Genomic DNA, 26,584 nt, shown 5'->3' with positions numbered 1-26,584 from the left:
TACATAGCCTTTTAAGAGAATGCGTTAGATATTTAGTACATTGTATAAGAATGGGCCAGGCACCAGTATCTTTATGCCACGTAAGAAGGGGTGCTATGACCTGACCCCACATGCTAAGAGGCACCCCACACCTCTCCACAAGCATCTGTGCACCCCTGCGAGAGCCAACTCACCCGGTTATTGTGGTCACTGACTTTGATGATGGGTTCATTCTTTCTGAGATCCCACACAGTAGTTCGGCCACTAGGGCTGGCAGATGCCAGGATATGCTGGACTTGCCTGTTCCATGCGATGCAGCTGATGTCCTCAAGAGGCTGACACACAGAGAACAGCCTGTCTCAGTCTTTCCAAATCAAAGACTCAAAACACATTATTTTCAGGACTTGCTAAAAGACACATCTGCAAGGAGACCCATCCCAGGTATTGCATGTGTTCTGGTTTCCTATGTACACATGCTGTAGGGTAGAATGCCTGAAAATCCTGATTTATAAACTGCTAGTATTTCTCCAAAATCTGCATTTTCTGCTTTACAACATGATATATCAGTCACTTAAAGACAACTAAGCACAACTGCCTTCAAGAACAGCAAATTACTCTATGGAAATATTATAGCCAGGTATATCAACTGCCCTTTTCCCTTGGATTATTAGGTTTTGACTTAAAAACTTGCTTGAAGGAATTCTAGGTATTTTTTTAAACACAACACCCCCCCTCAGCTGCTTAATTTTAGATCAAGAATTAAAAGCAATGTTAACTCAGCCTTTGTTGCACTATTTCCAACTGTCACTAAGCATATGGACTAAAAGATTCCCCAGCCTAAAAAAATTACTGTTAGACATAAGAATCTTATACAGGAATCTTTAACTGAAGTGTCCTCCAAAATTCCCACGTGATAATAAATGACTCTGACTAAACAAAGTATCCAAATACACAGAGTTTAAATTAAAAATCTTTGAAGAGTAATTCTCATCCCATTTTCTCACTTTATCTCCAAATTTTCATGCGGTAATAAACTTGTTTTCCAGTAACCACAAACTTCTTGTGCAATTTTTGTAACAGCTACAGAAATGCACTGAAACAGTTTCTTCCTGTTCTTCTATCTCCCTGACAAGGCCCAAAGTACTAAAGGCTGTTGTGTGTCGTCCCATTTTCCCCTCTTGCCCCCTCTAGATCATCTTTTAGGGACACAGGCTAAACCCTGGCCCTTAAGCATAGCAATTAAACACTCCCTGAAAAAATGAAGGTAACTGGCCAAGCCTACTGCCTCATCTTCTGACTTCTCAGTAGCTGCTTTTTATCTTCTTTCTATTTTCCTCAATCTGTACCTTCATGATCTTCAGACTCATGCATAAGTGAAACATGCAGAGGAAGACTGGAAGACGTGTAACCGTTCTGGATATATCAAGTGGTGTAATCTGAGAAACTCTGCTTGATGTTGTTGCTTGATAAAATGCATCGTTTCTCAAAGACCAAGGGGATACTTAAGCTTTCCCCAGCCAAACACAACTTTCTAAAAAATAAAATCCCACCACATGAAGATGTCTATCAACTGCTTGTGAAGCCAGCCAAAACTGCAGGTCTGCTATGGATAAACATGACTGCACACCCAGGGTTGCTGCACAGAAAGCAGAGCAAACCACTCATCACGCGAACCTGTCCATGCTTCCACTTGCAGGCACAGCCAGGAAACCACACTCCAGGGGCTAAAAAAGCTACAGCATCCAGTCATCCTTGTATGGAGCTGGGCAAAAAAAAGTCACGGCTAGAGACGATGTGTGGCAAAACAGTGCTGTCATGACTGGCTTCCTTCTGAAAGCTCCCCAGGCTGCCACTCAGAGTAGTGTCCTTACAGACATGGGCTGCCATATGCTTTGAGTCACAGGCATGTCAGAAGGTGAAAAACATCTCAAACTCCTTTTATTAGACTCAGAAAGTCCAATAAACACATTACAAAAATTAAGTACCAATAGAAGCCTATTTTTGCTGGCCTTTGGGAAAGCCACTGGAGAACAACATGCAGACACCTATTTTTCTTTATTGTGATACAGAGTGATCTGTTGTACCACTCCTTAAGGGCTGTATCTAACATTGCCAGAAACATAGCTCATGCCTAACTACAATTAACTGCTACCCCAGTTAGACTTCAAAAGGCTTTCCTCCCACCTGTCACCTTTAGAACTGTATGCTTCAATGAGCGTTCAGCTTAAGTGACAGCATATTTTTCATTAGTCTGCTCCGCAGCATTTAACAAATACAAATCCGGTACCTGTGTCTTCACTCCTGGTGTCATTGGTGTGGCAAAATTGTTCAAGTCCCAGATGTAGATTTCTGACTCATTAGCACCAGAGGCCACCAGATTAGTCTGTAAGACACATTAATAGATGTTAAAAGAGTATTTTCAGCATCAGCATTCACAGTCTTAGCTGCTGGGAGGCATCAGACCCACAGGACTGTACCAATTTCTCCTGTCAGCTTAGGATACAGCCTTTGGCTCACACAGACCAGCTTAGTGGAAAAAAAGCAAGTTTTTTTTTTAAATTTCAGGTAAGACTGAGCTAATTAAATAAATCCACATGCTGCACTAGACTGGAATGCCATGCAGTGAATAACCATTCCACAGAATAGGGATTTTGGTCTTGGCAAACACCTATGAGGAGGCTGCAGAGGTGCAACCGTGGACGGGTGAGCAAAAAGCAATGACACTTCTGTGAGGGGGCAGACGAGGAAGCAGTGGTGCAGCTACTGCCACTGCAGGTTGCACCGCAGAGCTTTGCTCTGGGCAGATGGCAACACGCAGGGTTGGCTGGAAGCAGCATGGCATTCATGGCTCCAGCAGTGGACAGCACCCTGCCCACAGCGAGGACAATCATCTAGGGCAATCCTGTGCCTGGGATGCAGAAGTCCAGGCAGAGTGACCGGAGCAGAGGGCATCGAGCACCCTTTGATCGCACACTGCGGCTAGCTGGGGACAAGCAAGTCCTGACTTCATAACAGGCAGAAAGGAAAAGCAAGTGATTCAGGGAGGACACAATGAATACAGGGCAGCATGGCTGAAAGCAAGCGTGCAGGGACAGAAGTGCTATTTAGGAAACTAATTCAACTGAATTCTCATGCAGCTGGTGGGGACAAGGGAAAAAACAATCCACTGTATTTAGAAGGAAGTAAATGCTCATTAGTGATGGAGGAAAGCTTGTCAGTTTTGAGAGCTCTTCTGCTAGAGAGGCCACATCACCCTGTTTCCTGTTCTGTCTCCTCTTTCCACTTAATAATACTTAGAGGTCTTGAAGACTGACCCTACCCACCCTCCACAAAGGGGGTACCTAAATTCTGATGTCACCAGAAACATGAGTGAGAGCATGTAAATACTCCCCATGCGATAACAACAATATTGGCACAGTACACAGGAGCTAAAAACCCGTAGACTAGCTTAAAATACCACAGAAAACCACCTCTACTTTACATGTAATGCAAGCTGAGCTAAAAAGATCCACTAAATTGACAGGGTGAACTGACAAGTGGAAGGAATGAACCAGACACCTTAAAATCTTTCATTCCCCACCCTGAAATACCAGTAACAGGACAGGTTTTTCCTACTAAATACAAACAGATACTCAAACACATGCTTTTCAGGGGAGGGGAAGGGGACAGAAACATTTAAAGTTACAAGTTAAGACAGGCCACTCATCTAGAAGAGCAGCAGAAAACCAACCTGGAACATGTTGACATCAAGTGCTCTTACTGGTCCCGTGTGCTTGTCCTTCTGAGCAATTACTACTTCAGCATCTCCAGCTATGACTTTGGCTGGGTCGTACAGGATGACATTTCCATTTTCACCTCCAGCAATCAGGACTCCAGAGACTCTTTCACCTGAGTTCATGCTGTGCGGCCCCCAGATCAGCTTGTGGTACCTGTAAGACACAGTGGTCCCCAGTCTACAATCACCCACCACTGACTCCACGTACACTGATGCACCCCGTTTTGATCGTTCCAGCTAAGGCCTCCAGACTTCTGCTAACAGATGGAGCACACAGATCAGAGAAAAGACTGCCCACAGCTCTCCTTAAGAATGAGTCTCTGTATTTCTGATGGAAAGGGTTGTAAGTACAAAGTGTCACAATTCTGCTCATTATCAAGACACAAAGTCACGACATACCGAACCAATAACATCTCTCATCTCCTGACTGCAAAATCAGGTAAGTGCTCCCAACTGCATGTGATTTTGAGCTCACCTCTGAAAAAAAACAGGAGTAATTGAAGTAAGGACTGTAAGTCCATTCAGCCACAGCCTGGAGGTAAACCTCTGCTATTTGTGAACAACTCTCCATACAAGAGAGGAAAAAGATGGAACTAGAAAAATTCCAAATCCTTTTCTGTATCTGTGCTTCTGGATGTGCAAGTGTTTCATCTGCTATACTGGAGGCTCAGCAAGTTGTTTATTCACATCACAGACATCTCTTGGACCACAATCTGTTAACCATACTAAATAAAGAGGAATTAAACCTACTACTAGAAATGAATTATTTTCACACCACCGTGTCCATCGGCAAATACCCAAATTTCCGTCAACTAAATGAACCTGCTGCACATGCAAAACAGCATGCCTGTGTATTCAACCACGCAAAGAATGAATTTTTTCTACAGAAAATTAACACACACTTATCAGCTCTTATGCAAGCAAAAAGCAAACCCACATTGACTGGAAGGTAGCAAGGAGTTACTTTAGCATTCACTGTGTTGTTATTAATCTCTGTTATCTCTGGACAATCTTCAAGTAATTACTTTAGGTCACAGCAACTTCACCATGGTAAAATACATACTGCAGAAAGCTAGAAAGAAAGAGCATATACTGGGTGAGAAATACAATAACAGCCAAGTGCTCAGCCTCCTACTGCAGTGTTCAGGTCACAGTGTGGGTTCACCAAAGAATGGAAATGGGTCTGCAATACCAGACATTCCCTTCTCCGGGTACAATTTTTAAACTTCTGCACCTAACTGCAAGGTTACAAGAAAACAAAGTGATCAGCAGAGGTGTCTGGGCAGTAGTGTTACACCACTAGCAAGATTCAAGGGGACTTCAGATAATCCAAAACGAAGGCAGAAAACAGTGAGGAACAGAAAACAGTTAACTGTGCAATTGCTTTCTCCTTGCCCCTTGCTCTTTGCAAGATAACATAAAGCTCTATAAAAACAGTGCAAAACTTTCCTTGAAGGACAATTAACAAAGCTTGTTGCCGGATTTATCTTTTGCAGGTTTAACCACCTGGACATTTTCACTTGCTGCAAACCAAAATAAAGCCTGGCATATACATTGCTAGCTGGGGCATTCCTTGTTATCCTTAATTAAAAAAAAATAGTAATCAACTTCCCTTGTAACGCATTTTCTGGAGCAAAGTCAAATTCTTGTGCTGCTCACTAAGGGAAGTACTTGCAAAGCAGCACTGCACCCTGGCTATAAGGAGTATTTTTTTGAAATTCAGTAAGCAAAAGACACTTGGCAAGCCTTGAAAAATCCCAGTCATAGTTAAAGCTAGGTAGAACCAGGAAATTTTAAAAGACCAAGCACCTCATCCTGCTCCCAGCAGGTCAGTAGAACCTGTTAACATCAGCTTTGGCCACAGTGCAGGGCATCGAACAGAGGCTGTGGTGGTTTCTCAGGAGCCCCATGTACTAAAACACAGACAACTGCAGGGCACAGACTTCGAGCTGCCAGCCAGCACAACTGCTCTGCCAGCCCCACAAATCATTACAACAAAACTGACATGGCACAAAACCAGCAGCCTAACACCTTGTGCTTCCTCCTGCAAAAGCAACCACAACCATTTTCTACTGAAATCAGAAGAGCATCCTCAAGCAGGGTCACAATCTTACTGTGGGCAATTGCACACAATTTCAACCCCTCTCAAGTCGTTCATAAGCAACACAGCCTCCAGGAAACAAGCCAACTTCACGTGGTCAAGAACTTTAGAATAGTTGTAGGTCCTTAGTTCTTAAAGTTAACTGTTTAGCACAGATAACGAAGACTCAAGTCCAATTCCTTTCTGCTCATGTCAGAGGTGGAGGAGATGAATTGCTTCTCTAGAAGTGTCAAATTCTCACTTGAACATACTGTGAAAACACTGTAATTGCCTGCACCTCCACTCACATGATTTCAGGTCACCAGGGAAAAGAGTGGTTATGCCAACACTGAGGCTGGTATGAAAAAGCCATGGATCCAATCCAATGGCAATGGAAATTGTTACCACCTCATCTACCCACAGAAACATCCTGTGCTTCCACCCAAGTTTTTTCAGCTTACCCACAAGAAGCAGTAGCCACTGAAATAGCCACCAGAGAGCCACTACAAATGCTTCCAAGATGGAAACTGGATGCTCTGATGCTAACTATTTCCTTGGACAAATGCATGGTAAGGAACTATGAGTTAAGTGGACTTTCACAGTCAGGAACTTGGCTTCCCAGCTGCGGGTCGAGGTATGATAATACACACACACAACATGACCCAGTTTAGTTACGTTACAGGAGTCTCCTTGAAATACCTAAATGCAAACAGGATGGGGCAATGTGAAAAGTTGTGACTGCATTGTCATAATTTCACATTTCCTTCTGTTCTCTGAAGAATCGCAGAGGCTCCCGAAGATAAATGGCCTGCATACATACTCAAACCTACCAACCAATGCAAGATTTTTTCAGGTTTATGTCAGAGCATGAGCTGCTTGCAGCTCCTTGGAGTCCAAGCTCACTGCCTTCACAATGACATCTCACTGTCCCACAACAGCAATGACACTCAGGTGCCTTCATCCTTCAGCACTGAACTTCTGCTCCTCTCCTTAACAACTGCAAATAAACCTCACAAAGCAGCCTTTCCACACACGTGTAACAATTCTACAGCCATTACTTTTCCCTTACAACCCCGCTGCTTACCTGTGAGAGGAAGAGAAGGTGGCACAGGATTTCATATCCAGTGAGGGGTCCGATAAGTCCAACTCAAATATTTCTAGAGAAGCACTGGTACTGAAGGTTGCATCCAGCTGCTGAGCTGATGTACCTGCAAAGAAGGATGCTTGGCAGTGAGAAAGCCATGATACACAAAAGATCAACTGCAAAAGCAGTACAAGGAGGGGAATAAAAACATCATCCTTGCAATGCGAAAAGGATTGTGAAATGAGGACAAGTTTCTGTTTCTGTTATTTGGATGTAGTTCTATATAGCTCTCCTCCCCATGATTCCCCCTCTAGGCATTTCTTAACCAGCAAGAACAGGAAAAGCTTTGGGCAAGTGCTTTTTCTCCCCCCCATGACGATGCACAGAAAATGATCAAAGTTAGAAATGAGCCGCAGGAGACAGAAAACTAGTGGTTCAGATTGCTGTCAACTTACACTGGCAGCAAGAAGAGGATGTTTGCTGTCACTTGCAGAATGTAAAGCTTTTTTTCACGCGTGACACAACTAGAGAACTCCACTAAAGACAGCACAGCATATACCCCGCTCCTGCCTTCAGGACATGAAATAACTCCTACAGCTTTCAGTTACAACCACTTCACGGCAGCCACCACACGTAGTCCAAGGCCTGCTAGCACACACTTCCCAGAAGCTCACCTGTAGCCAGGTAAATTGGGTGCTGCTGGGCAGGGCTCCATGCCTGCATGGCAGTGCGATCAATTTCCTTCAGCTTCATTTCACTAAAAAATAAAACCAAGAAAAACAACGCTTAAAGGGAGCAAGGGGAGATGGCACTGCCACAATTTCAGCAGCTGCATTTGGACTTGGCAGAAGCTGCCAGGGTGATTGCTTTCCTAAGGATATCCACAGACAGACACACATCCGCACATCCCAAAGCCATCCCCTCCAGCGCACACCCAGGAGGAAGGGGATGAGTAATTCTCCGTTGGCATAATAACACAGAGGGTACACAGAGGAAACTGACAGTTGCTGAACAGACCATAATAAAGGAAAATGTGGGCAAAGCTCCAACCGCTCTGAAAACCCTTCCTCTGGTGGCATGGAGGCACACGCCGGGCACCCCACGGCAGCCCCCTGCCTCGACCCACGGCGCAGACCCGCCTGGAGCAAAGCCCCGCCAGACCCCCGCCGCCAGCCGGCTCGGAGCGCGGCACACCGCTGCGAAGCCCCCACCGCTCCGCTTCTGGGTCTCACTTGAGCACCCCGGGGCTCTGCCCGCCGTCGGAACACCGCGCACGGCCGGCGTCCGCGGGCCGCCTCGCCCACCGGCACGGGCGCCCCGGAATTAAAGGGAAAAAAGGCGGAAAACGAGGGTGAGGGTGTCCGCCTCGCCTCACCTCCGCGTCCCCGCCGCTCACCCGGCCCCGGCCCGCTCCAACGTGGCAGCCACGGCCCCGCCTCCGGCCGCTGTTTCCGGGCGCGCCCGGCGCCTTCCGGGCGCGGGGCGGGGGGGGGAGTGGGGGGGGCCCGGCCGGCCGCCCGGCGCGGGAAGCGGCCGGTGTGCGGGGGGACGTGCCTGTGGCTCCTGCAGGCTCTCCTCCGGGCTCCTGGGGGCAGGAACAGCGGTCGGCCCTGGGAAAGAGGGAGACAGACATTAGGGGCGGCCGCCCCGCCGGGGTGTAGAGCAACCGGGGGAAAGCGGGTGCGGCCGGGGGGACTCCGGGGCCGCCTGTCCTCCTCAGCTCAACAGCAGTAATCACGGCGCTGTCATGATGTGAACAGCAGAGAGGCTCATCATCGGACAGGTGCCAGGCCGACAAAGGGCTCCTCCGCCTCGCGGGACGGCGCGGGGGGGAAGCACAGCACCCGCACGCCTGAGGTACCGACCCGCCGGCTGCGGGCGCAGCCCCTGACCCACCTCTCACAGCAGCTGGAGCACAGCTCCGCTGCCACCTCCCGCCGCCGGAGCCTGCGGCCGCACAGCGGGCGGAACCTGTGCCTGGGGCGGGCGCTGCCCCGGCCCCATGGCGCGGCTGCGGCTCCCGCCTCGGCGCGGAGGAGCGACCACGCGCACAGGCCCCGGCGCACCGGGCAGCCGCGCACAGCAGCCCCGCCCCTACCAGGCCGCGGCGGGAAAGGCAGCGCGCTTTCCCGGCCCTGCTATATATACAGACGGTGGCGCTGCTGCTATTGGTTGCGAGGATCGCCGCTTGTCATTGGCTACCTCTCCCTCCACCACCACTACCGGTTGGCTCCGTTCTCTTCCCATTCCTACCGTCCGCTTTCCCTGCTTACATCAGACCGAGGCGGAACTGCAACACCGCTAGGAGGCGGAACTGCAACACCGCTAGGAGGCGGCCCGCAGCGGCCGCCCGCCAATGGAGAAGCGTCTTCCGACGCGGAGGCGGAGCTGTCGCGGCTTGCGAGCCAATTGGGAAGGAGAAAGCTAGACGGGCAGGCGGTGTCAGCCAATGGGCCATCGCGTTCCGTGCCGGGCCGGTCGTGCCGGCGCGGCGCGGCGGTGCTGGGGGGCAGCCATGACGCGGAGCTGCTCGGCGCTGGGCTGCACCACCCGCGACAACGGGCGGAGCCGGGAGCGCGGCATCTCCTTCCACCAGTGAGTGCGGCCGTCCCCCGTGGCGGCACCCCGCGTCCCGCCCGGGCGGGGCGAGCGGCTCCCTCTCTCCCCTCCCCCGTAGGTTCCCGGTGGACGCCGCGCAGCGCCGTGAGTGGATCCGCGCCGTGAACCGCGTGGACCCGCGGAGCCGCCAGGCCTGGCGGCCGGGCCCCAGCGCCATGCTCTGCTCGCGGCACTTCACCGAGGCCGACTTCGAGCGCTACGGGATGCGGCGCAAGCTGAGGCGGGGGGCCGTGCCCTCCCGCTTCCCCCGCCCGGTGCGTGCGCTGCCGGCCGCCCTCCCCTCTCCTTCCCCCGCTAGCAAGCTGTGCTGGCCCCGCTAGGCGCTCACCGCCCCTCTCCTTCCCCCGCCAGGAGCCGCGGGGCGCCGGCCGGCGGAGCCCCCCCGCCCGAGCCCTGAGGCAGGCGGGCCTCACCCCCGCCGCCGAGGACCACAGCTACACCGCGGCGGGGCAGCGCGCAGCGGGCGCGGAGGCGCGGCCGGCCCCGGCCCCCCCGCAGAAGCCTCCCCCCGCGGCCGGGAGCCGCCCCGCCGCGCAGCAGCCCGCAAGGGTGGCCAGCATCCTGATGGAGCTGGTCGATACCCAGCAGCTTCCCGAGGAAACCGTGAGTTTGCTGCAGGCCCTGGTTGCAGGTACCGCTGGGGGCGTTTGCTGGGGCCCGGCGTCGCGGGGTCCCCGTTCCCTCGCCGCGGGTTTCATGCAGTCCTGTAATTTTCTGGCATCGGTTATCCGCAGCCGTTGGGAAACTGTAGCGCAAAGGCTTTGCCGTTTTTATGTCTGGAATGCAACCGCCAATGCTGCAAGGTGTTAAAATCTCCCGAAAAATGCAGTTGCTCGAGGCTGGGGTCGGACCTGGCGCCAGGGCTGTTAGATGAGACCTGGCCGGTGGCCCCAGGGTGTCTGTGAATGGGAAAACCCCCTTGTCTGTGCTGTCCGGACATGGGCTCTGTCAGTGCCAGTAACAGAGCCTGAAGAAGCCATTTCAAATTGCCGTCGGCCGCTAACGGCTTCCCTGCACTCACTCTGAAGCAGCAGCACCCACCTGTAAGATACAGCCTTTACTCAAAACTGGGGAGTGGTATTAGGTGGGAAAAGAGGGGAAGGACGTGCTGGGGACTTGGCCTGAGCGTGGGCCACATGCTCCCTAGCCATTCCTCTCTCTGGGAAGAAGTGATGCACAGTGACAGCATTGCTGAGCCCTGCTCTTCATGTCAGGCTTCAGGACCGAGCGATTCCAGAGGCTGCCCCATTGCTTTATATTGTGCAGTTTGTATTTTACATCCCTGTGTTAACTTACCAGCTGATTTATTTGCTTCTCTAAAGCTGACAAGCTCTTGGTTTGTTTGTTTTGTTTTGTTTTGTTGTGGTTTTTTAACCAGATCTGCCTTGTGAGTTACACAGCTGGAGGCACATGACAGAATACTCACCAGAAATGAGGCAATTCGCTTGTATTCTCCACCTCTACCATGTTAAGGCCTATGATTATCTGCAGAAGATTCTTCCCTTCCCTCATCCTCACAGCCTGACCAAGCAAGTTTTTATTCATTCATTCATTCTGAGTGTATTGCCAGGTACTCGTATAGCAAATATGCGTAACAGATCTGTCCTGAAAACATTCAGCGGTAGTAGTTTTTCCTCTGCTTTAAGTAACAGAAGCAGAGTAGGAAGCAAATGTCAATAAACATTGATACACCTCGTCTCAGAGAGTTGGTATGTGGGTCACAGCATGAGATTATCACATTACTCACACCAACGATTTTGGAGTGTGGAGTTTGCTGAGTATTCCCAGATGAGTATGTGTGAAGAAAAGCTACATTTCAGGGCCTCAGCTGCTGTAGGGCCTATATGTGTTTACTGTTCACTGCGGAGGAAGGAGGAATTCAAAAAAACAGGTGCTTTACTGCATTGGCACATGCTTTTGACCTGTGATGTGCAGTGCAGGCTTGTGAGAGGGGTTGGACAAGCCGAACAGTGGAAGGAAGGGCAAATACGAGTAAGGTCATCTAAAAAGCAGCAGCAGGAGGCAGTGTAAAGGGAGCCGCTGCAGTACTTCACCAACAGCCTAAACCAGGTGAGGAGAGATGGGCAGGATTAAGTGTCAGCAGAGGAAATGAAAACCAATAGGACTAAACATGGAAAACTTTGGGACTGTTTTCTGGAAAAGGGAGTGGTCAAGAAGAGGGCATGAGAAAGCGAAGGACTGCATAAAGCAATTAGACTAGAGCTTTGTTTTTTCTCACCTTGCCCCACAAGGACTCTGGGAAGTTAGTGAATCTTGACAAGTGTCTGTTTCAAAGTTACAGAAGGGAGATTCTTCTGTATCATAACTCCTTTGCGTAACTCACGGCAAGTAGTTACGTAGGCTCAGAATTTAATACCTGAACTGCTATCAGACCCATTAACAAGGAGTGCAGTTGTAACAGCACACAAAACAAAAGCTGAAGAAACTCTCCCCCTACAGGTTTTGAATCTCAGATTCCTGTAGTGCAATTGGAGGATGCCCGACAGATAACAGACGTCCATGCCAGCCTGTGGGGGTTTCACACAGTATCTTCCAAATAATCTGCTTGAAGGGGTGCCAGGAGCTAGTGGATGGAGCATATTAAAGGGAGTAGCATTCCACACAGGCTGCCAAGGCTTTCCCATCTTCCAAACTGGAGTACGATGTACAGCGTGGAGAAAGCCAGCTGGGAAGGAGAGCAGCCTGGTGTTGCTGACCCCCTGCATACCCTGATTTGTACTTCTGTATTTGGTTTAATTTTTTTTTTCTGTTGTCCCGATTTCCTATACGTTGGAGAGGCAAGAAACTGCTTTGTTATTTCCCTCGATGGTCAGTACTTTCATTTGGCTTCCCATAGGGTGTGAGAAAAGAAACTCAGAGTATGCATTAGGAAAGGCAGGGCTGCTTGCTTTATACTCTGTGCCTTTGCCTGCCCTGCATGGCCGACCATATCTCCTAAGAGGTAAAAGGTGCTGACTGTTGCTTCAGTTTTCTCAGATTGCCTAATCACATCCTGTTTTTCCTCTCCTCACCCCTCCAGTTGGCTGTCTACTAATGAGGCTACTGCAGGCTTCAGCAATGACATTTTTCTCTGCCTTGAGGAAAAGGTGGAGAGTGGGGAACGGGCCTACCGCTACTGCACCCTGATGGTACAAGACATGTCCCTGCAGAAGCAGCAGGAGTGGGACCCACAGACGCAGCGCCTGACAGGCTTTGTTGACTTGGGAGCAGGCATCCTTGATGCTGATGAAGCGCCGCTGGCCTCAGAAGCGATAATCCTCATGGCAGTCGGCACCTTGAGTCCCTGGATGGCTCCACTTGGCTACTTCTTTGTGAACAGCACGACTGGCCACTTACTTGCTCAGCTGCTTCGTCAGACCATCAGTAAGCTGAACAACATTGGCATCATGGTGTTGGCTGTGACGTCAGGTGCCACCGCTCGTGGTGCTGAGACTGCCAGAGCTCTGGGGATCAGGATAGATCCCGAAAGGATTCAGTGCACTTTCCAACATCCGCCAGACTCGGGTCACAGCATCACGTACTTCTTTGACATTTGCCATGTGCTGCAGCTAATAAGGAATGCTCTGCAGTGCTTCCAGAAGATAGAGTGGCTCAGTGACACCGTGTGGTGGCAGCATGTGGTGGAGCTGGCAGCTTTGCAGGAGCACAGGGTGTTAGAGCCATGCAGTCCCAAGTCATGTAGACTGGGGAGCAAGGAGAGTTACCACCTGAAGGTCAACCTTGCTACCCTGTTGTTCAGTGAGGGTGTTGCTGATGCACTGGAACACCTCCAGAAGCTGGGCCTAGCCTCATTCCAGAACTGCAGCGGTACCGTCAAGTTTGTGCGTTTGATGAGCCGTCTGTGCGACGTGTTTCATGGTAGAGGTCCCTGTAGAAGGGGACTTGAAAGGCCTTTGCTAGCTGTAGATTACACCAAAATAAGCCACCTCTTTAATGAGGCCAAGAGCTCCTTCACCACTTTAACAGACTCTATGGGGAAATACATTATTAAAAGCAAACGCAGACTAGGTCTTCTGAGTTTATTGCTCAATGCTGAAAGCCTCCAGTGGCTTTACACCAACTACATATGTCCAGAAGGCACTCCTTCCCACCACCTCCTGGCCTGTGCCTTCAGCCTTGACCCACTGGAGCTGTTTCTCAGGGCCCTCCGGCAAGCCTGCGGCAGCAGCCCCACCTGCACTGTGTTCCAGGCCGCTTACCACAGACTGCTGGCCAGCTGCAGCCTGGCACCAGGCTTGTCACGCAGCAGCGGCGCAGGCAATACAAGCTCCTTGGACATATCCTTGTCTCGCAGGAGAGATCTGACCCTTGGCAGCATTCGTGCTCAGTATAACCCAGCTCATGGGAAGACACTGACAAAGGAGTACCCCTATTGTGCAGGCCTTCTTTTGCATGGCTCTGCACTGAGTAATGCACTGACAGACCTATCGCTGCACGCACAGAGCATCACCTGCATCGCAGGCTTTGTTGCTGAGCAATTAGCCTCTGACTTGCAATGCGAGGCTTGTCTTGCTTCCCTCTTTGAGTCAGATGACAGCAGGCCAGGATGCGGGTCAGTGCTTTACATAAAAAAGTTAGGTGGAGTGAGTCTGCCCTCAGCAAGTGTGTACCACATAACAAACATTTTGGAACGAGTCCTGAACCGGTATGGCGAAGTAGGAGACGGCAACAAAACCACTAAGCTATGGTGCTTGTCTCTAGAAGAGAAAGTCTTGCAGGAGCTTCTGGGAGAAAGTTCCCTCTTCCCTACTCTCATGAACCATTTATTTGATGGGGAGTTGTGCATCAACAATCACTACACAATCCTAGTAAAGGAAATAACACGATGTTATTTAAACATCAGAATAAACTGTGCCAAACACCTGAACTTGAAATACCATCGTGGAGGGCACAGACTGAAGGGAAAACATTTGTTTCCATCACCACTGCTGGGTGGCTCTCACTGAAGCCAGACCCACATGGGGTCACAAGTACTCACTGCTGTTCCAAGGATGCCTGTCCCCCACTGAGGCTTGGTGATGGCCAGGTCCAGGCAACACATGTGAGGAAATCTTCCCACGATTTGCCCAGCAAAACTGATGTTGATAAGCGGTGGTGTGTTGTGCCACCACTAACCATCTGATCAGAGTTTGGCTGAGCAAAGCAAGGAAGTTCATCTGATCCTGTGTTCCATTTAGCAATCCTGCAAAGCAGCTGCATGTTTCACAAGATTTGCGTGGCAGTTCACAATGAGCAATGGCTCCTCAAGGTGTTTGGCAAAGTGGCAGAGGTGCTGGGTGGCTTAGTGCTGTAAGCACTCTTTTGGGGAGAAAATTGACGCGTATTCCACACTGTTGGTGAGATCATGTGTGCTGGCACTTTGATTTCACCAAAGCAGATCTTCTTTAAAAAAGCTGGAGGCAAGAAAGCCTGCAGAGCTTTTACTTTAAAAGGAAAATAAAGACATGAAAAGAAAATGGCACTCAAGTTGTACACAAGCTCTGATCTCTACTCCTACGTGTCTCATCAAACAGCTAAACAAGCTGCTTAAGCCTGAATCCCCTGGAAGGGGCACTGTGATATCAAACTGTATCCCTTAAAGCCCCATGTTTTACAAGTGAGGTAGTGAATGCTCAGCAAAGAGGCTGTTCTCCACAGAGGTGAGAGGGCAGTGCTGAGACTGTGACAAGACTGTTGTGCCCAGCAGTACCCAGGGGCACTGACACCCTCTTCTCTGGGCAGGAGCCCCAGGCAGCAGCATATGGGTGTGCTGCAGCAGGGTGTGTGTTTCAGGTCCTATTACATGGCCCCATCAGGTCACCCGCTCCACTGTGCCACATGGCCCTGTCCTCCCAGAGCTGTTGTGTGTCCTGCAGCACAGGCCATAAGGCAGTTTCAGCTTCAGATGCTGTTTCCACTGGTGACTTGAGTCATAGATATAATGCCACCAAGCAGGACAGGCTTCTTCAGTCAGTTCATTGCTGTGGCAAGGAAGCTGCCTTGGTATGCAGTGCTTTACCTGGAATAGAGAGTTTGCCGTAACTGCTGCTAAATGGCTTCCCTTTGCCACGCAGAACAGCACTTGCATCCATAGAGATGCAAGGCAACTATTTCCCACATAACTCTGGCTGTTCAAGTTACTTTTGAGCTGCATGTTGGAGATGGGATGAAAAATGATGTACTGTGTGCCAGGGCAGGAATAATATTCAACGTGCCATTCTGCCTACTAGTGACTTGACAAAACCGTCCCTGGTTGGTTTGGGTTCTTCCTCCTCCCTTTAATCCTACTCACTCATGGCGGGTGCAGAGGTGCTGCGCTCAAGCACTCAATTCTTCAGGCTCTGCTTTGAGAGCAGCAGCACCGCAGAACTTCGTATGTTCTCTGGTGGGAGTAGCAAACCAAGAATCTCTATAGATGTTTTCACAGTCCAGTTACCTATGAAAAAACCCATGTTGAAGCTGTTGCTGCCATGGAGCCATTCCACCTACAAGAGACTCTGCAGGAACCGCTTCCCTCCCATATAAGATCTTTAGGACCACTGACAAAATGCTGCCGAAATCCCAGTGGTAGATTGTTTGCACTCACGTAATGTTTTAACATTTGCATTGCCTAAACCTTCGAGCCCCAGTATGAGCTGAGCCCCAGGGAACAGGCATTTCCTTGCTGTGCATTTTTTTCAGCTGAACATAAGCCTGTTGCCACTTCTGTTTACATCTGAGGCAGCCTGTCTTGCTTGATTCATACTGAGCCTCCTCCCAAACAAGAAGCTCTTGCATGAAGATGTGCATGAGCTCCTGGCTGCTGCGGTGAAGTTGTGAATATAGTAGGTGTGCTGTGCACAGAGCTCCCCCACCTCTGAATTTCTCGTGGGTTTTCTGCAGTTGCTGCTGATGGGTGAACTGAGCTAGAAACCACTAAGCATACAGGCTGATGTCAGCCTCTGTGCATTGCCATGGCTGACCTGCCTGTACTCATGACCACCACAGTTCACACATCCTTTTGTAATTCACTGAAATATTGATGACAGAGGTTTTCAAGAGATGTTGCGGAAGTTTTACAGGGCTTGGTAGGATAATGTTTGAACAAAAGCACATTATAAGAAAGAAGTGTGGCAATTACCTAATTAACAAAGCTATACAGTATTGTAAGAATGCTTGACAGTTGTTGCAGGAACCCTGTACCAATTGCCATTATTTTCCAAGAATACAGACCTGCTGTTTGCCTACCACAGATACTGCTGGCTGTACTCGCACCGCAGGAACTGTCAGGTTTCAGTGGAATTTTTCAGCATTCCTAACTCCACAAATGCAACAGAGTGATTTTCTGCACCACTCCCTTTTCCACAGTGTCTTTTGAACACTGCATTCTCTTCCCAGCAACTCCTCTGTCAGACATTCACTCTCTCTGTAACACTCTCACTTTTGCCACCGCCATGCCCCCCATTAGGTCCATACAAACCCATCCGTAAGTCACTCTGACACCTCATTCCTTCTCTTGGTCCTTTACAACAGCCCAAGGTAACAGACAGTTTCCTCTTGCAGTGGTTGGTGCACTACAGGGGGAAAAGCTCAGTCCAGTTACATCTTCTGTTCACTCAACATCCCAACAACACTCCTAAGGCTCCCTGAGCATCGATTGTATATTGCCTTTACCAAGCTGCTAAAAAAACTGAGCACAGAAATCAGATGCACAAAAATAAACCCAGGTTTTACTTTGCAGAAACAAACCACAAGCTCTCTTAATGACTTGTATTCTGGAATGCAACTGGGTAATATGGCTTTGCAAGAGCTGCTCACAAACCTCCCCCCCAACAGAGACACAGTAAGACACAAATGCCACAAGAAAATGGTGCGTTGCACCCCGCTAACAAGCAGTCTTAAGGCTCTCGACAAAGCTTTGCCGGGCTTCAACAAGCCCTGTGTAGTACCCTGCTGTCTTCCAAGAGCGCTGCAGAATGGCCTTGCACATCTTTCTGCTCAGTCCAAGCCTAACGCTTGTCCAGCCAGTGCACACTGAAAAAACCCTATGCTCTCTCATTAAAGAGTTTAAAAGAATTTGAGAAATCATCATGTGGGCTCAACTACCTGGTGTTGGCTTGGTTGACACATTCTGGCCATGTCACAGTGTGCCAGGAATTGTTATGTATGACAGTACCCAGTAACCACGGGTTTCTCTCTGGTAGGATTCCATCTCGTACTGAAAATGCCAGCCCGTACTTGCATCAGAAGTGGGCCTAGTGCTAATGGATTTATTTTGATATTTCAGTGAGAATCTTCTGTGTATATTTGTCAGTGCTGAAGGAAAGGCGTGCAGAAAAATCGTATTTACAGAATAGTATAAATGTTTATTTTTCTTTGTGATTTATCTGACTGTTTATTTGTACAATATAGAAAAGTGTATTCTTTGAATAGGTCTAGTAAATATAAATTTAATTTTTCTACTTTCAGATGTAAACAGAACTAGAAAATGAACCCTTGCCCCATTCCCAATTATTTTTATGTAACTGAATGAACTTGACTGTAAGTCTTGTCCAGCAGTTTGATGCAAATGGCTAAGGAAGTACAAAAACCAATTCACACATTCTACACCAGGGAGAGGGGAATCCAAGCTTAATGTTTGAGAAAGCTTGTTCAAAACAAAATAGAAGAACTAAGAGCATTTGATTGCACCTTCAAAGTCTTTACAAGCAAAATATTCTCAAGCAATATCATCATACATAATTACAACTGTAATCTAAATCTCACAAGTGTTTTTGCACACTGTATATAAATACACATCACAAAAGGTGCAATTTAGAGTAAGACATGGAATATTTACAAAATTAACACGGATTGAAGTCTAAACAAAAGAAGGCATATTGCAATCAGAAAAATACCGTAAATAGGTATTACTTTATTCACTTACACTAATTTACATTTATACAAATCTTACTGGACATACTATATTAGGTCACTAGAAGTAAACTGAATATCCGCACTATCTACATGTAAAGTTACTGCACTGATTTTTTTTTTAGTAAATCCAAGTCCTAATTATGAAAAAAAAAAAAAAGAAAAAATATGGCATTTACTTACACAAGAGGTGGATTCCCATTTCAGAGGTCTGCAAAAACACACTTGCTATTTATGCTCAGGGAGATGTTAATAGCAGACAGGGCCCTTCAGAGGGTGACTGGCAGGTCAAAACTTAACCTGCAATGACCACTCGATGGACCCGCCAGCACCGCTGGCCACCTCCCAGGCCCTTCTGCCCCTGAGGCATTTAGAGGAGGCAACAGAGAAGGGTGGAAGAGAAAGGGCCTTCTGCTCAGTGCGCAGGACCGTGGGGCGAAGACAGAAGTGGAAGCATCCTCCCATCCCACTGCCATCACGCATGGAGGCACTTGGCTCTGTTGCTGGTTTGCCTAGCCCCTACCTTTCCCCGGCCTGGCCCTGCTAGAAAACCTGGAGGAAGAGCTCCAGAATACATTTCTCTGTATTAAGTTTTACACAAGGAATACAAAATCCTTTTTGGAAAAACCTAGCTAGTTCAGGTTGCACTGTTTAATAAAAATGCCTGTGATTAAACATGGTTATGGATATTCATGGTAGGTAAGTAACCTACCGGGTTAATTCTGCAAATGTGTTCCACTATCAAAAAATGTATTCTGAGATTGCCTGTAACAAATACTGAAAAAGTCCCCTGCCCTAGTCTGTACACAGCTATAGTTGATTCCCCTTGCCCCCCTTGCTGTGTGTAAAATGATCCATGCCTCTGTTTTGGTAGCAATCCTGATTCTGTGCTAGCATCCTCTCTGGTCACAGCTCTCACAGTCATTCTAGACAACACTAAAAAAAACCTTACACCCCAAGTAAATTGCCAACAGAGAAGCAGCATCCTGAAGACCCACGGCCAGGCTGAACATGATCCCTACCTGTGTTTGCAAGTCGATTCAGATGCAGATTGTTTCAAATCCTCATTAAAACAACTGTGGTTCCACTGCCTCCCATGGCCTCAGCTTCTCAGACTTAACACTCTTCCAGAGTTACAGCTCAATCCTAGAAAACACAGTGGACTGCACAGCCCTACCTCCAGTGAGGGACCAGGCTGCTGCAGACCTCTGAAAAACCAGGCTTCCCCTAAGCAAGAGCTTAGGTAACACTGAACACTGGGCAAACAGTCCGGCATTGTGGCGTGGCTGCTCTTCTTCACTTCTGAGAACAGGCCACTGTCTGTCTTAGCCTTCAAGCTCCATCTTAAGAAACATCTCAGCTTTCAGCCATGTTCCTATTAAAAAAATTCCCATTAATTCCTTTTGCCTCTTAAGTTTCTTGGGCCCTGCTCCAATGAGAATCTGCAAGCAGCTCCTTTGTATTATCACCTGTGTATTTCACAGTGCTCTGTGCACTACATAAACATGCTGTGTCATTTCCTAAACACAAGTACTACCTTCCATTTAGATGCTCATTTTTATACACTTCCTTTCAGAACTATCTTGGATACACTGGTACCTCCTTATTACGGACCTGTTTGCCAAAAGTTGCTTGGCTGTTGACAGCTGTGTTTTCCTGTATGCACAAAGAGATGCAACTTCATACACTGTAAATAATATATATTATAATAATTTATATATGCCCCAGGCAATTATTCTGGGGGAAAGGGGAGAACACATGTAATTATTTAGAAATCCAAGGTAAAAGCTGTACATCAGGAAGAAGAATTGACCTTTAGGCATTGTCTTAAGTAGAAGAGGATTTAGCTAAGATTTAAAAGGCTCTACATCTTGTTATAAAAGATTTTCTTGTTTCAATCTTACGCATGTCAATTTACAACAAGCACCAAATTAACAAATATTATTAAATCCTCTATGCCAAAGTGTCCCTGTGCCTTAAGTGTTCTGTTCAGTCCGCCTCATTATGGCTCATGTGCACGAGTCAGCAGTTCATGGCACAAGGGTCACTTTTGGACTTCCCTGCAGAGTTAATAACTCTCATCAAACAGCGTCCAAACTCCTCCAGTATCATGCGCTCTGCTGCAGCTTTTGACTTGCCCATCTTCTCCGCTTGCTCTGCCTGTGCGAGAAGGCATTCGCAGGTTGCGTCAGCTACCTCCTTGGTTACAAATGTAAAGGGCAGCCTGAAACAAAGAAAGATCCACTCGCTCTCAGCAAAAACACAAAACGCACCTAACTCCGTGGCTGGGCAACTGTTTAGTACGAGGACTGATGAGATTTCATCTGTCTCACTGCTTCCAAGAGCCTTTAGACAGCTAACAGGGAGTGAATAAACCAGAGTTACAGTCAAATGAACTGGTGGGCCACTGTGCTTTGGTGCTTGCCTCTATTGATGTAGATTTTGAAATAGGCTTTGAAATGCCCAGGTACATATAACAATTCTCCAGCTTTTACTATAAGGGTAGCTCAAGAATTACATTGTCAGTAATTGTGACACTCGTACTTCCATGTTTTCTGCGAGCATATGTGCAACCACAAGAAGACAACACTTAGTTACACGCTTGAACGCAGTTAAGCTTGGCATACCCTAGGTTCCACAGAAAGCACGGCTGTGTCAACAAAAAGCTCCATTCACCTGTGTGCTCCTGCTTCTATAGCTTACACAGATAACATTCAAAAATGACAGGGACATACCGGTCACGTACATCAGAAAAAATACATTAGAAGCAAATGAAACAGGGTGCTGCATTAACTTACTTCCCACCACCGCTGCTGAGTGCTGGTGTTGGCCTTGTCAGCAGATCTGAGATCTGGGAAGATAGCTTGGTCTTTGCAGCTGTCTGCTGCTGGACCCTAACTTCTGCAGCATCTGCTAAATGCATCAATGTCTTTCGCTCTGGGCTTTCTTCAAAATTTTTACAGCCAATGCATTTGCATATGGAAGAACACATGATTTTTGCCTGAAAGGAACAAACAAAACATGAGAAACCCATTGCACCCTTGACTCTCTTTATGGCAAGCCACAACGAAAAGAAGATCTTTAATCTCTTATCAATTAGCCACTAGAAGAAACCCCCAAGTAGCTGTTTCCTCTCTAAATTCTCACCTCAAACTGAGATGCCTTCCCAGAATGCATACTTGAATCAAATGCAAACCAGTGGTTTCCCACTCATCCCCTTCTTCAACAACCTACATTTTCCAGTGGAATTTAGGTGGTCGAGCTATGAGAAAGGTCAGTCTGCCACTGTTTCTGCATGCACAGACCAGTTAGCTGATGCAACAACAGCTTTTGCTTTTGTCTGTCACAGACATGTTCTATCCCAGAGCACCTGTGGGGTGCTGTTTCAAATCCTCCAATGGACCTGGTGCAGTAGATTTCTTTAGGAAATACTGCTGTTCAGTAAAGGACAAATCCAAGCCTGAGTTCAAAGTTGCTACATTTAAAATAAATTTATGTTTATACATATATAAAATATACATAAGTTTAAACATAAGTTTAAACTTAAACTTATATAACATAAGTGATCAATTTTGCCATATACATGTCTTTCTATGTGCAAACTGCTGGAATAAGAGAAAGAATCATAGCAATAGAAAAGAATAGAAGAGAAAACATTATAGCAATACAAAGAGACAAAGCAAGTCGGAAAAGTCACAGCACTAAAGGGAAAAAGGCAGTATCTTTAAGAAGAGATAATGTTTCATACCTCATAACATTCACAGTAGTTTTTGAGACATCCCGAGCGTTTACAGTTACACCCTTTGCTGTGTCTTCGATCCGATTCTCCTTCCTTTCCTTTTCCTATTTTGGGCTTGAAGGCTTCAGGGTTTCTGTCAAGGCAAGCCTGTCAACACAGACCCAAAGGGTCAGTCACTGCATGTGGGGAGCAGAATTTAAAGGTGCAATAAAAGAACTTAAGCCTTGCACATGTGGGAGGAGATCAGGGCATTATATACCCACTCTGTCCCATGCCGCAGCTTCAGAACATGCAAGCTAAATGGCTTTCATCCCTCACCTTTATTGCTTTTTGCCTATCATTTTCATGGTCCAGGTTGTTATAACAATTTGTACAGTTGCAGTTATTGCAGAATTCACCATTTGCAAAACAATCACAATACCTGAAACAGAAGATGCAGAAGGCATTTGTAAACATGTCTATTACATTGTCATTAACAGAAGTTCCTAGCCTGGTGATACACCTATGTACCAATCAGGGTAAGGGCCACCCTATGTTCAACTCCACACGTACAAGTGGTATCAGCCTCCTTGCAAAGCCTAAATCCTCCAGTGCAGGTCTAGTTGCTGTCTAAAGACACAGGTATAGCTCAAGAGTTTGTCTGAGCTGATGTTGACGTAGCACAGGTCCCCACAGAAGCAAGAAAAGCTAATGAGGCTTTTTTCTAGGGTGACTCCTGGGTGGCTGACCCACATATTAAGGGCCATCCTGCTGCAGCCCATCTTGCAGCCAGTTCCTAGCCCTGCCAGTTCAAGCCGGCCTTCAGGAGCTCTCATACAGCTGAAACAAAAGGCAGGCGATTGGACTGCCAATCAACAGGCAAACCGACTAACATAACGAGTCTTTTTTTGTTAGTTTTGCCCATAAACTGTTTGCAGCTGTGAACTGAGGCAGAGTTCACCAAAGCAGGGATGGAAGAACAGAAAAGGAGTAAGGAGTGGTACACCTCATAGGCTTTGAAGCACAGGTAATGAGGGAAAGGACCTGAATGAGGATAAAGCTGTGGTTATCAGAAACTTTTTAAAGGGACAAGTATGTGGATAAAAACCAAAATATTGACGCGAAAAGCCAATCACATTGCCAGGCCTCTTATGTACCTCTGCTACCTCTCACCAAAAACATGATCTCACCATCCCATCGGTCTGATATGTGGAAGCACCACATTCAGCCCCAGCTCAAACATGGCTCTGGGCCACAACAAACTGCCATGCTTCAATGCTTCCAGTACCACCTCTAGCTATAGCTGATAGAAACTGCGGATCCTCTTCAGCTGCTTTTCAAAACCTGCTGGGACCATACGTTCATCTTTAAGGAGCCCAAACCCCTTGCACAACTGGCTTCCTGGGGCTTGCCCTGGGTAACACTACAAGAACTAGATAAGGGTTGCCCTGGAGTCCACTATAACTATTCATCTTCTTGAACTGCGTTTGAGTGATTTTTAGCATCCTGAATGGTCTCAGGGATAAAACCACATGAAAAGCTTTTTCAACCTGTAATAGCTCTCCTTTCTGCCTTGTTTGAAATTCAGTAGTGGAATGGTCCTGGTTTCCGAAACAAAGAGTGCCAGCATCAGCCCAGAGCATCAGTGAGCATACAACTACTCCGAGTTCTCTTCTTTGTAGAATAGGCTACATGCTTACCTTCAACATTCATTTGGGAAAAAGCAACTCCCCTTTCAGGCAGGAAAAAGTTTTACTAGTGAGAAAGCACCTTTGCCAGAGCAAATTAGCCATTTGCTCTGCACCAATGCCTAGCCACTTAAAGATACAATTACAGTAACTTACAAGAAACGTTCATTTCCAAACAGCATTCTGAAGGTGCAAGGCATCACCAGCAATGCCATTGTTCTCCCAGAACTTCTAGAGCATTCAGGTGCTGATGACTAAAACAAGTGGAAAATCCTAAGCATCTAACATATATTTGGCACTATGAAGTCAGTCACGTATGTTGTAAAACATCTGAAAAAACATCTACAACATCTTCCCATTTCCAATGTCTTCTGTGCAACAGACAATTTTGAGGCTAGGAAGCACAGGGCACACCTCCCCACATAAAGGTGGGGTGCATTACATGAAAAGAAACCCAAGCTGAAAAGCTTAAATATACTTCTTAACTTGGGTTTAGATACTATTGCATCACTTTCTTTTTGAGTAGCACACCACTGTCTACGACTCAGAGAACCACAGATTAATTTCAGTATCTCCTCCTGTTATTGTCCCAAAATTGGTAAACTGACTTTGCCTCAAGTTAAGGAAACTTAGCATCTCCTCAGCTTAAAATGCTTTTATGTCAAATTCTTACAAAGACACTGAATGGAAGAGCAAAATATCTCATGAGGGTGACAGACTCGGACCTATCAGTGAAGAATCACTTGCCTATTCAGTCATTTAAAAGACACACTGCCAATTTTTTCTGAAGTATTTGATACAGCATGGTATTACTGATGTGCTTCATCAAAGTATAGTAAATGCCCACTGATGATACTATGGGATGCTGCTTCACTTATAGCAACAACGATGCAACTACAGCTGCTGAGTGGAATTGGCTCCAACACACAGCAAGGCTGCAAAGTTAGAAATTGATCAAACGTTAGGGTCCACATAGCTCACAGGAGACGCAAAATTGCACAGGCATTGCAACATCTCCACCAACCTTATCAACATTATCAACAGCAACCTTAAACTAGCATCTAGACATAACTTTTCTGATATACTTAACATTCTATTCTGATAATTGGCATAAATCTGTGATGTCAAAAATAAGGCTTAAAAAACCCACTAAACCCAAGCTGTACTTACAATTTCAAACACAGAGACTTAGTACAATTGCAAGGCTTCCTGGGGCGGTTTGCAGATTCCGAAGGAATTATTCTGGGGGGGAAAAAAGTGCATTTACATACACAGACACTTTTATCCATTTTTTCCTATTTTAAATTCAAGTAAATAGCTCATAATAAGAACTTCAAAAAAATCATTATATTCCCCTTGCATTAGGTTTCTGGCTGACTGTGTTTAAGCAAGTATTATATAGAGTGCCTTTATATAGTGCCTTTCCAACCCAGCAAGAGCTGGGTTATTTGTTGCACATCTGGCTGCATGGCTGAAGTAGAAATGAGACTTAGAGCTAGAGGAAAGATCGTAACTGAAAACTGGAACCAGAGAAAACTTCTCCAGAACCCTTCTACATGCAGGGGGACTAGATCCAACCAAGGTTCACACAACATGCTTGTGCCTTTCCCTTTGTTCTAGTTGGAATTAAACAATAAAAAAAAAAGCTATGGAATAATGGAAAAGCAAGCCAAAACATGGTATTCATTTTATAGATAAATTTTATATCAGAGACAGTCTTTAACTGCTCTTAAAACTCAGACTGTGTGTCCCTAATCACTTTTGATGAGATTTGTTCCATCCCAATCCAGCAATTTCTGCACGTAATACCAGGGAGATTAAATCAAACCCATTTGTTTGAATAGCTGCATCTGGATTTGGGATTCGTTTGCGTCAGTTGAGGTTGCAGCAACAAAAAGCACCTTGGCGCTTATAGCTTCCAGCAAACAGTAACACAAAAGGACTGTGCAGAACAGCTAAGCCTGCTGGATTGGCAAAGGGAAAGTAATACATGTTAGCTGTTATTTTCATCCTTCAAGGAAAAATACAAGACTGAAAAAAACAAAGCCTCCTATCAAAATCCATTTTGGGCTTTGGTGCCATTTTGCTGTTCAGCTGGGTGTCTGCAGATGCTAAGCATCTAGCTCTTGAATTGTCCAGCACCTCCTTCCAGCAATGTTCAGAAACAGTTGAGGCCTTTAGCTCCCAGATGCTGATGCAAAATGAAGACTGAGCGACAGGGAGCTTCCAAGTCAACTTCCTGCTACACAGGTTCGAAAAACAGAAAGGAAAACACAGCTCTGATAAAGAGACTGGCTCCATTGTCAGACAGATCCATGTCCTTTAGTCAGAGGTAATAACCACGCCACAGTATACCAGATTTTCTTGGAAAAATCCCCCAAACTCAAGCATCTCTGCTCCCATCCTTCCTGGTAACGGGACTGAGAGAAGATGCTCATTCAGTAGCCTGTAATGCATGTTTCTGGGTTTTTTTGCAAAACACTCACCCATTGAATGGTAGCCGTGCTTGGGACTGGATACTAGACGTCCCTGTAAAGCCAGTGTTGCTTGCTATAGATACATATGATGATTGTTGTAGCTAACAAAACAAAAAGGTTAATGCATAGCATGAAAGAAATTAAAGTATACACAAGAGGATGTGTAGCTAGTCTTTTAATTAGCTTTTCAGATATTATTATAAGAATAAGGTGCTTGTAAAGCACAATTTTAGACATTTGTGTAACTTGGAACAGGCAGCAACCTCCTGCCT

At 46.9% G+C, this 26,584-nt stretch overlaps 3 protein-coding genes across 21 annotated transcripts in view; 1 reads left to right on the top strand and 2 right to left on the bottom strand.

Annotated features, from left to right (window-relative positions):
- The window catches only part of SEC31A (SEC31 homolog A, COPII coat complex component), a 45,255-nt gene extending 36,222 nt beyond the window's left edge, over positions 1–9,033 (bottom strand). For 9 of the 13 annotated variants that reach the window (XM_055712590.1, XM_055712603.1, XM_055712610.1 and 6 more), the window contains exons 1-7: positions 8,815–9,033; positions 8,294–8,528; positions 7,593–7,675; positions 6,919–7,042; positions 3,710–3,908; positions 2,267–2,362; positions 174–314 (exon numbers count right to left, since the gene is read on the bottom strand). In XM_055712590.1, coding sequence (XP_055568565.1) covers positions 174–314; positions 2,267–2,362; positions 3,710–3,908; positions 6,919–7,042; positions 7,593–7,671 — 639 coding nt within the window. In that variant the 5' untranslated portion in view covers positions 7,672–7,675; positions 8,294–8,528; positions 8,815–9,033. The remainder of the gene's footprint in view (positions 1–173; positions 315–2,266; positions 2,363–3,709; positions 3,909–6,918; positions 7,043–7,592; positions 7,676–8,293; positions 8,529–8,814) is intronic. The other 4 variants (XM_055712631.1, XM_055712633.1, XM_055712654.1 and 1 more) reach the window with 2 other exon arrangements.
- Positions 9,034–9,282: 249 nt separating this feature from the next.
- THAP9 (THAP domain containing 9) lies at positions 9,283–15,019 on the top strand. The gene is made up of 5 exons (XM_055712663.1): positions 9,283–9,513; positions 9,596–9,791; positions 9,889–10,168; positions 10,916–11,066; positions 12,578–15,019. Exons 1-5 carry the CDS (start codon positions 9,368–9,370, stop codon positions 14,502–14,504), a joined length of 2,700 nt encoding a protein of 899 aa, XP_055568638.1. The 5' UTR covers positions 9,283–9,367; the 3' UTR covers positions 14,505–15,019.
- A 2,837-nt stretch (positions 15,020–17,856) lies between these two features.
- Positions 17,857–26,584, bottom strand: part of LIN54 (lin-54 DREAM MuvB core complex component) — a 41,610-nt gene continuing 32,882 nt past the window's right edge. For all 7 annotated transcript variants that reach the window (XM_055712688.1, XM_055712673.1, XM_055712677.1 and 4 more), the window contains 6 exons: positions 26,322–26,413; positions 25,006–25,077; positions 22,487–22,589; positions 22,178–22,315; positions 21,228–21,430; positions 17,857–20,653 (listed from right to left, as the gene is read on the bottom strand). In XM_055712688.1, the coding sequence (XP_055568663.1) occupies positions 20,452–20,653; positions 21,228–21,430; positions 22,178–22,315; positions 22,487–22,589; positions 25,006–25,077; positions 26,322–26,413 (810 nt within the window). In that variant the 3' untranslated portion in view covers positions 17,857–20,451. The remainder of the gene's footprint in view (positions 20,654–21,227; positions 21,431–22,177; positions 22,316–22,486; positions 22,590–25,005; positions 25,078–26,321; positions 26,414–26,584) is intronic.

The sequence above is a fragment of the Falco cherrug genome, chromosome 1 (genome assembly GCF_023634085.1).
Source record: "Falco cherrug isolate bFalChe1 chromosome 1, bFalChe1.pri, whole genome shotgun sequence".
NCBI lineage: Eukaryota > Metazoa > Chordata > Aves > Falconiformes > Falconidae > Falco > Falco cherrug.
The sequence above is the reverse complement of the archived record's forward strand: the minus strand, read 5'-3'. Positions and strand labels throughout refer to the sequence as shown.